This window comes from Mus pahari, chromosome 2, assembly GCF_900095145.1.
Source record: "Mus pahari chromosome 2, PAHARI_EIJ_v1.1, whole genome shotgun sequence".
Classification (NCBI taxonomy): Eukaryota; Metazoa; Chordata; class Mammalia; order Rodentia; family Muridae; genus Mus; species Mus pahari.
Window position 1 is genome coordinate 91,024,063 of NC_034591.1, and position 10,504 is coordinate 91,034,566.

General features: G+C 44.5%; 1 protein-coding gene across 1 annotated transcript in view; it reads right to left on the bottom strand.

Annotated features, from left to right (window-relative positions):
* The window catches only part of Dnah6 (dynein axonemal heavy chain 6), a 195,435-nt gene that overhangs the window by 95,049 nt on the left and 89,882 nt on the right, over window positions 1-10,504 (bottom strand). The window contains exons 38-42 of the mRNA XM_021190740.2: window positions 9,346-9,567; window positions 8,125-8,272; window positions 5,715-5,872; window positions 2,526-2,657; window positions 1,447-1,618 (exon numbers count right to left, since the gene is read on the bottom strand). Coding sequence (XP_021046399.1) covers window positions 1,447-1,618; window positions 2,526-2,657; window positions 5,715-5,872; window positions 8,125-8,272; window positions 9,346-9,567 — 832 coding nt within the window. The remainder of the gene's footprint in view (window positions 1-1,446; window positions 1,619-2,525; window positions 2,658-5,714; window positions 5,873-8,124; window positions 8,273-9,345; window positions 9,568-10,504) is intronic.

Sequence of the window (10,504 nt, forward strand, 5' to 3'; positions counted from 1 at the left end):
CCCCCTCCTTCCCCCTCCTTCCCTTTCTTTCTTTCTTTCTTTCTTTCTTTCTTTCTTTCTTTCTTTCTTTCTTTCTTTCTTTCTTTCTTTCCCTCCCTCCTTCCCTCCCTCCCTCTTTCTTTCTTTCTTTCTTTCTTTCTTTCTTTCTTTCTTTCTTTCTTTCTTTCTTTCTTTCTTTCTTTCAAGACAGGATCTCACTATGTAGCTCTGGCTATCCTAGAACACACCATGTAGACCAGGCTGGCCTGGAACTCACAGAAACCTGCCTGCCTCTGCCTCCTGAGTGCCGGAATTAAAGGCATGTATCACTGCAGCTAGCTAATAACCTACTTTCAATCGAGTTTAAGAAGTCCAGTTGAGCAGCTGAGTGAGAACGTGGAGAAGAGTGTAGAACACGGGAGGCATGCTCAAAGGAGAGGCTGCTCTCTGGAACAGAGGACTGACTGAGGTTGAACAAAAAGTTGACTGAGTACCGAGCCCAGGCCATGATTTTAAGGTAGGGAGGAGGAGCAGCTATCAATGCCAATGGAGTGACAACAGCCAGGGAGAGCAGGGAACAGGAGAGCTTACACTAGAAGCATCGTCGAGGAGAGGCTTTATTTATTTATTTATTTATATAACAGAAGTCTTTCTAGAAAAGAAGAGGAATTAATTTTTAAAGGTGGGATGTATTACTGGATTTGCAAAAACGATGTTGGGGATGATCTAACAGAAGAGGTTACTATAAAAGCAATGTGGGGATTGTGAAAACCAAATCTCAGATGATGCAGGTAGAGATGGAACTCTGTACAGGGGCAGTTCAGATCAGGATAGGAAAAGGCAGGCTGTCTGGGAGCTTTGGGAGATGCAGCATCTCTGGCCTGCTTCTATTTTTAAGCTTTCTATTCCTCACCCTTAGCTGGAAGGGGAGAAGTGGAATGGGATGGAGATTTGAGAAGGTTCTGGGAGTCAGTGTGAGATAGGGCTGTAAGGAGACTTGAGTAAGTTATGTTCTGTGTCCAAGTTACTTTTCTGTTGCTGTGATAAAATACCCTGACTAAAGCAAGTTAGGAAGAAAGAATGTTTTTCTCACAGATTTTTCCTCACAGTTACAGTCCATCTCTCTAGGAAGGTTGTATGAGCAGGAGCATGGGTGGGGTGGCTGTGCACAGCATATCCACAGCCAGGCAGCAGGAACAGCAAAGCTGAGAAACAGAATATGCTCAGCTCATTTCTTCCTTCTTATATAGTCTGAATCTCAAACATAGGGAATAGGTCTTCCTACCTCAATTAACCATGCCAAGAAGGTCCTCTCCTGGGTGATTCTAGATCTCATTATTGTAGACAACTGAGATTAACCATCATGCTAGGAGTTGTCCAGTTGAGTCATAGACACCTTGGTGCACATGATTCTGAGAGATTTGGTGGAGGGCAATGGAAATGCAGAAGCAAGAATAAGGACACTACCTTGCACACACTTGGATAAGTCTCTCAGGTTAAAGACATAATGGGACTTGGCTGGGGTTGGCAGGAGATCGACACTCATCCTGTTATAAATCTCAACTGCAGCTTCTACAATATTTGATGAAGTTTGCTTTACTGCTTCTGGGAAGTCAGCCAGGAAGCCATTCAAGATGGCCTAGAACCAGAAAAATAATGGAGAGAGATTTTTTTTTAATCCAGGATTTGTCTTTCAAATACTCCAGTTTTGATACTGTTTTCCAAGTGCAATAGAAGGCTGAATTCCGAGACAAAGGCACCTGTGCATCAAGCCCTTGCTCATTTTGGAGTATACTCTTGAGAACGGCCTCTTTCTTGTGATTTATCATTGTTTGGGTTGGCTGAGTGGAATTCCTAGCTGGTCTGTAACTTCCCATGGACTTCCCGTTTTCTGTTTCTGTGACTGTGTTCACTCATGAATTCTCTGTTCCTGGGCTCTCTTCCCTCTGCCAATTTGTAGCCTCCTCCAAGACTCCACCTTGGGTGACCGGAGATGGCATGCCCCACTGACCCATGTCCTGCCATCATCCTTTTCAGAGTAACATTTCCCATCACAGGACGCTCTGATGAGTGATTCTAGGTTAAGGCAACAATGTAAAAGACGAGGAAGTGGTTACCCAGGGAGGTTAGCTCAGGGGGGAGGAAGATGGCTCATTGTTCACAGTGATGATGGGAAAGTCCGAGATGTCTGACTGAAGTGTGTTGAACTGGAGCTGCCTGGAGTGTTGTGTGATTTAAGTAGGGGATCCAGACCTGGAGATCATGTCTGAAATATGCACAGAGGTAAGGGCTGGACAGTGGGAGAGATCTGCCACCTTTAGGAGTTAGCGCCATATATAATCTGTCTGTATTCCTAAATGATCACAGATACAGAAGTCAATAATGCAAACACCACCCAGTTGCTCTCAGGGTGCCCATGGTCAGATGCTTCCTGCTTAGAAAGAGGTGAAAGGGGCTCTTGGAAATCCTGTGGACTGTTTTGACTCTGGGATCCTTAGTCCATGTTTTCTTTGCCCCATCTTGTTTAAATTAGAATTCACACTCACCTGGAATATCTGCTTCAGACTGTGCTCCGAGGGCATGGGGAGGCACAGCATACTGAAGTGTCGGATGAAGCGGGGTGTCACAGGATTGCGACCCCCTCCTGGAGGAGCACATGCTGATACAATTGTTACATCCTGCATGGAGACAAAGCAATGTGGGTCAGCCTGCAGAGAAAATGGTAAGGTCTGCCCTCCCTAGTATCAGGACTCAGAAACAACACTCTTGAGGACCTAGTATGAGCTGGCTTTGCAACCCCATGACTCTTTGAGGTCACTGTTCACACCCTTATTTCATGATGAAAAACCAAGGTCTTAGTTGCTCAGCAGGGATTTTATTTATTTATTTATGAATTTATGTATGTATGTATGTATGTATGTATGTATTTATTTATTTTAGGACCCTCTGCTCGCTCTGGTCAACCCCGCTCATTCTGGTCAGTCCTGCTTGCTCCGGTCAATAATACTCGCTCAGTCCCTGCTTGCTTCAGTACAAAGATTTATTTATTATACATAAATACACTGTTGCTGTCTTCAGACACGCCAGAAGAGGGCATCAGATCTCATTACAGATGGTTGTAAGCCACCATGTGGTTGCTGGGATTTGAACTCAGGACCTTAGGAAGAGCAGTCAGTGCTCTTAACCATTGAGCCATCTTCCCAGCCCCAGGGCTGTAGTTTTAAAAACATTACTCTGGAGGCTGGCAAGATGGCTCAGTGTTTAAGAACATGCTCTGTGTTTGCAGGGGACTGTAGTTAGTTGTTGCAGTTTCCTTCCCAACACCCACGTCAGGTAACAACTTGCCTGTAGATCCAGGAGACCAGACACCTTCTTTAGGACTCCACAAGGATATATGTACCCCCAGAATGGGCACACAATTAAAAATAAATGTTTGAAAACAAACAATAGAAATTAAAAGGCCACTCATGTTGTCTGCAGGTCAGGGAGCAGGCCTAGTGATCAGTCAAATGTGTTAGTTTAATCTGACTGATATCATAGGAGGTAGAGACTGTTGGCTTCAGGAATCTGAGAGAGAGAGCCTGGCTTTAGATAACAATTGTGGAAGTGAAAAGAAATAAGTGAGCAGAGAAATATTTGCAATGGATGGCCCATACAGTCAAAAGGAATTCTAGGATTTGGCCTGTGTCTGTTTGTCTTTGAGCCAATAACACCGTTTGTTTTGCAGGGATGCTGGAGGAGTTAAGTGATGTAACAGTGCTTCCTGCAATTTGACTTTACTATGGGCGAAATGACTTACTGCAGACATGCCCCCTTTCAGACGGTCCACGCAGGGTCCCCATTCTCCCCCAGACTCTTGAGTCCTGCTGATGGCTTGTTGCTTGCACATGTGGCCACAATGAGGCTCTGACTTTCATCTTTTCTCCTCTTAGGGGCTGCAGAATCTCTATTCTTGCCTCCTTTCTAGTTCATTCCTTTCTTACAGCCAAGTAGATCTTTCTAGAACACTTGCTTTGGAGACTCCCCATCACTGAGAGGACAAACTCACATTTTTTTTTTTTTTATCATGAATTCATAGCCATTTGAAATGTGAGTTCTGTTCCTCTTGCTGTTCCAGAGTCATATTTTACAGAACTAGGGCATTTCAGACTCCTTGTTTATGAGGTATAAAACGTTCATACCGTCTGTCTGTCCTTACTGTCTAGTCTCCCACACACCAGCTTCTTTTAGCCCCAACCCCGTCTCAATCCTGAATTCTCTCCGTCTTTCCTACTCATCATCTTTTACTACAAATATCTGTCTACTCTCCAAAACGGAGCTCCCTGGGAGGCAAGGGTTGTCTTACTGGCCACTCATCTCCTGACGCAGCACAACAAACCTTCAGTGCAAATGGAATGAGCTGAGTTACGGGTAAGAAACACCAACACACTTTGTAGACTGAATTTACCCAGAAATAATGTGCCAAAGTCCTAATTTGTGATAAAATTGATCGCTTTTGGAGACAGGGAATTTGGAGAGGTGATTAATGTAAAATGATGTCTTTAGAGTGACCCCTAATACAATATGAATGGTACCTCAATAAGAAGAAAACCAATTGTTGTGATTTGAGTACGGTTTGCCTCCTCCATAACTTATGTTGGACTTTAATCACTGTTAAGAGGCATGTAGAGGGGAGAAGTTTAATCCAACATTGCTGTTTTGAAATGGTAGCTTTAGGAAATGATTAAGACTCCTAAGGTCATCAGAGTGGTACTCCTCATATTTCTCCAGCCTTGCTGTTGTGTAACATTTCTCATTGTTTCTTAAAATGTTGTAAAAGAAACTTTGCTCATATCAGGATACAAACAACTCACAAATTCCAGGAAGTCTCAGAAACTTACTAGATTCACAAGGTTCCTGGCTCCCCAAGATTATTTAGGTAATCTGCTGAGGAGAGGAGACTCTCTGAACTTGATCTGCCTGCAAATTGTACAATAAACTCCTGATCCAGTTTTTGTGAGTTGTCACCCATGCTGAGTTTGGGGATGGGCTTTGGGTAAGACATCTACTCTCATTTTTTCCTTCTGAGACAGGGTTTCATTCTGTGACTCTGGGCTACCTAGAACTTGTGATATAGACCAGGCTGGCCTGGTCACAGAGATCCACTTGTTTCTGCCTTCCAAGTGTTGGGATTAAAGACATGTAGCTACCATATCCAGTGCTGTAGCTGCCTTTGAGTTATCCATGTTCCTGTAAGTAACCTTTTACTCATACCTATACGTATGAATAAGCCCAATAAACTCATTGGTTTGCCAGGTTGGATTTGGATGGTATCTTTATTTTGGTTTACCATTGGTTCCCTATCTGGGCTGAAGAGATGCTTGTTTACATCTTTTCTGTGTCACCTACCACCTGACTGTCCCAATGATGAAGTGGGGAAATCTGGCACCACATGTGGTCTCTTGCCCTTGGATCAAAACCACAATCCACAATAAATCACTTTATGACTTACCCATCCTATATAACTGTTATTAACAGTAGAAAACAGAGTGACAAACCCATGTAGGGACGCGAGGAGAAGAAGGACATCTAAACATCACGGATGAAATCTTAGGGGGGTGGATGCTGCTCACCCCTTCATCTCGAGCTTCTAGCTGTTAGGATTATGAGAAACTAGCTGAAGCTACCCAGTCTGTAGTATTTGGAAATATCATCCATCTTTGAACACACCAATTAATGTGAAATCTAAAATTAACCTGTATTTCTTTCCAAAAGAGTTTGTTTCTATCATAGAATCCACCAAAATCTTGATACTGCCGAAGCAGTTCAATTGGAGGTTGGGATCCATAGCGGTCCAGCCGGGGCATATTCAGATCATCAACAAAAATCACCACTTGTTTATTTCCTGGTGCTCCTGGAAGAAGAGATGGAATTTTGAAAGAATTACAATTTGTCCTTAGAAAACATAAGACCATTTGTTGTTGTGGCTTAAAAATGACTTGTTCTCACAAAAGTTCACATTGAAGCTTAGTCCTTGGTGTAATGGTATTAGGGGTGGGGTAACACTGAGGCATTTGGGGCCATAAGGGATCATCTGCTCATCTACCCTCTGCTGAGAGATACAGACTTGACCAAGGCATTCACATTGTTATCTTACATGGTCCCTCACCCTTAGATTCAGAAACACTTGATGATGTTAGTTCCCCAGTAGGGTCTTGACCTTTCTGTGTCTTAGCCTCAACTTCTTCCCTGAGCAGATGTGTGGCCTGAGTGTCTGAAGATGGAGGAGGAAGGGGGTTATCTTTCCACAGAAGGAAGTAGAGGGACTCTAAAGGTCTCAATTAAGAAACACCACCTCATTGCTTCCACATGGAATAGGCTTTGATATTTGAAGTTATCCCAATCCCATCACTGGAAAATCCCAAAGAGTAGGAAGGCAGCACAGGAGGTGGCTTCCCTACTCTGGCTTCCAGGCCTTGAGAAAAGAGCCATAGCCCTGCAGTTGAGATGAATGATAGGTGAGGATTCCAAGGCAACCAAAGCTGATTAAGAGCTCCCTTTATCTTCTGCCCCAGACGAGCCATGTAGCAAGATCCAAGTGAGGAAAAGACCTGAGAGACTCACTCATGAAAATTTGGAGCTCATGCAAAAAACAAACAGACTGGCATCTGCTGCCATGTGTTTAACTGAGCAGGAAAAGGGGAAGCCTGAGGAGACAGTGAGGCAGTTGGTAACCTTACTGTTAGCATATGGAGGTCAGTGCAGGGTGGACAATGTGGGGAGCAGCTGAGCTCTGTCAGGTACCCACCTGGGAGGCTGTGGGCTCTGTTAAGTGAAGTATAACACATAGGTTGAACTTACATTGCTGGAGGCTGGGAGGAAGTGGATTCTGTGACCTGGAGATCAACATCAGGCAGCTTTCCATTAAGGAGGCTGAAACCTGACCAGTGAACTGCTCTCAAGAGCTTGCTCCTGCAAGCCTGCCTCAGTGCCAGAGGATCAGGGGCCACACACGGAGACACTCTAAATGCCAGCGAGGGACAAAACATTAGTCTATTCTGTCTTCTCCTGCCCCTACACTTCAGAACCTCGGCATGAAGAAAGGGCTAGCAGCACGCCCTGCTTCCCTCCATGTCAATTCCTGGAGCTACAAATCTGACTCACACCAGAGACAAGGGATGCCTTTTAATTAGGCTTGGGGTTGATGTTCTACATGGGTTCAGACTTAAAATATCTAAAGGTGACAGGAAAATTACACTTACAACGACAACAACAACAACAATAACAACACAACTAGTTAATAAGGGAAAGAGAAGGAGATGCTAAAATTTGGTTGAAAACACCAACTGAAGACAAACCTAGTCTCATGTTACTTTCCACTGAACCCAGAAACTCCATGTGCCAGATATGAAGATATTTGTTAGCTTAAACAAATGGAAATCAATTGAGGTTTGAGAGCTGTGGGTGGAGAGAAGAGGGGCCATGAAGTCTCGGAGACTGCAGATGATCTGGGCTGAAGGTGGCTGTCCTGGTTAGTCTTTACCTTCACTCCACTTGGAGTCCAGGTGTGTCTGTGAGAGTGTTTCCAGAGAGGTTCATCGGGGAAGGGAAGATTAACCCTGAACGTGACTGGCACAATCCCATGGGATCCCAGAATGAATAAAAAAAGAAAAACTAAATAAAAAGGAGAAAGCCAGCTGAGCACCAGCATTCGTTTCTCCGAGTTTCGATGGCAGATGTGGTGTGACCACCTGCTTGCTCCTGCCGCCATGCTCCCCCCCCCCCCCATGTCAGCCTTCTCCCTTAAACCATGAGCCAAATGCCTCCTTTCAATTGCCTTTCTCGGGTATTGTCATAGCAATGAGGAGAGCAGCTGACACTGTGGTGGGAGAAATAAATGGCTTGCAGTTCACAGTGAAATATCTGGATGAGAAAAATGAGTTAGCACAATGCCTTTACTCATTCTGCATGAACTTGTGCTGAGGCACAGCCTTCATTGTGATGCTTAGGACTTATAGGAGAGACCAGTGATTTCCCCAGAGGACTAGGCGGGCTGCTGCAAGAGCGGCTGCTGCAAGGCAAGGTGGTTTCCTCAGCTTGCTCTCTTTGAACGCAACTGGCTGGCTGAGTGAATGTGCAGAGCGAAACCGTGGCGATGGCGCTCACCTAGAATATTTTTTCTCTTCCGTTCCAGTTTTGACTCAATGATCTCCTGTGTCCTTGCCGATGAAGTTTGGGCAGAAAAATTTAGATAAACAGGGACATAGCCAGCTGATTCTTGAATTCTATTCAGCAATCCTTTTGCAATAACGGACTTTGAATAAAAAAAAAAAAGAATATGTTAAATGATTTTATATTCAATGTGATACCTTTTCAGTAGCCTGTACTGGTCACCACCCAGCACCATGAATGAGACACGGTATAGAGGAAGCAAGGATGGATCTAAACGAAACTGTGATTGTTTCATGGTGGACATTGATCTTCAGGTACATTCAACAGAACTAGAGAAGTATTCGAATCAGATCTAACTCAGAAAAAAGTCATAGTGTCATACCAAATTTATCAGTTAGTATCTGGTCCAATTGGATAATGAGGTAGACCCACATTTCTTTTCTTTTTAAAAAATTTAAAAAATTGTATTTGTGTGTGTGTGTGTGTGTGTGTGTGTGAGAGAGAGAGAGAGAGAGAGAGAGAGAGAGGGAGAGAGAGAGGGAGAGAGAGATCATGCATGTGTGTGGGTGCCTATGTGTCATGATGCACATGTGTGGAGGTCATAAGACCACTTACAGAAACCGGTTCTCTCCTTCCACCTTTTGAGTCCTGAGAACAAAACTCATGGAGCCAGGCTTGGCAGCAAGCCTTTTTACTTGCTGAGATATCTCGGTGGCCCATATTTCTCAGAGATAATATGGAAGGTAAGCAGTGAATCCTCGTTTGTGCAGACTCCTTTAAATATTTTCTTCTCCAACCTCTCCTTACCAAATTAAAATGACCCTGAAGTTGTGGGTGTGTCAGTTAAAAGTAAATAGGAAAGAGGACAGAATGACTGTCACCAACAGTTCTTGGGGAATACAGCTGCCCTGGGCAGTTTCTATCCAGACAACATGTGGCAACTGCAGAAATACACAAATATCCCTAAACGCACGGCTTGGTCTGAGACCAACCTGAGGGTACATTTAGAAACTGATAAACTTTGGGGAAATCCCAGGGTCAGTGTGAATTCTGAAGAGTTAAATTCTGAAGAAAGTGATAAAATCTAAAACAAACCAAAACAAAACAAACCAAAACAGAAGAACCCCAAACCTAACCCTCCCCCACTCCAGGAAACAACAATTATTTCTGATGCTGGGCCCCTATTTGACAGCACTTCTGATGCACGTTTCCTACCTTTCCGACGCCAGTTATTCCTGTAAACAACACCGAATGCCTGACGGCCAGCAGCTTTTCCATTAGATAGCCATATCGCACCGTGTCTGTTGTGGGGACAAGCATCTCAAAGAATGGGACCTCCTTGCTGTACTTGAAGGTGGGTATGATGCGCTCCCAGGGGTCCAGGCGTTTAGTATCAAAGTCTATATGAATGCTCCACAGATCTCCAGAGCTGGGAAGCTGAAGTATAAGACCAAATGTCTGTGGGCAGCACTGACTCACAGAAATAGATCCAGTCATTAAAAACCAAGGCAGAGAACGGGAACAGAGTTGAATTTCATGTTTTTCTTTTTCTTTTTAGGAATTTGTTCAAATACTAGAGGTTAATTGCTTACTTTTTGATTTGACTGCAGTGGGGATGCATTTGTGGTGTGTGTGTGTGTGTGTGTGTGTGCATGTGCGCGTGCAAGCATGATGTGGGTGAGGAAAAAAAACACATGGAGGACATTGGGTGTTCTACTCTATCATTCTCTGCCTTATTCATTTGAGATGGAGACTTACTGAACCTGGAACTAGCCTGGTGGCCATTAAGCCTCAGAGATCCTCCTGTCTCTAGCTAACAGTTTTGGAATGGGGATTTATTTCCTTACATATTTTATTCATTTATGTGCGTGTGTGTGTGTGTGTGTGTGTGTGTGTGTGTGTGTGTGTGTGTGCTTGCTTGTCTGTATGTGCACCAGCCCAAGCCCCCTGGGGCCTGGGCATTAAAACCCGATGCGTGCAGAAAGAAGGGTGGGCCCAACAGGGTGGGCTCTATGCCCAGAGTGCAGCCATCCTGCTGGCTGAGAATCACCAAGGAGAGATGTCCCCACCCCCACCCCCACCCCCACCTCCTGCCACCCTGCTCAGCAGGGAAGGGAGACAGGCCAGTCTAACTGATAAGAATCCTGTGAGTCCTGCAGAGGCATTCCTTAATCTGTTTACACTCTCACCTTCCTGAGACAATCCAGGAAGCTTCTGTTAGGAAGAAATAGTGGCGGGAAGGAGTTTAAAACCCTAACTTCACTTGTCTTTTACTTTCCTAATCTTCACTTTCCTTCCTTCCTTTTCCCCTTTTCTTCCTTCCTTCCTTCCTTCCTTCCTTCCTCCCTCCCTCCCTCCCTCCCTCCCTCCCTCC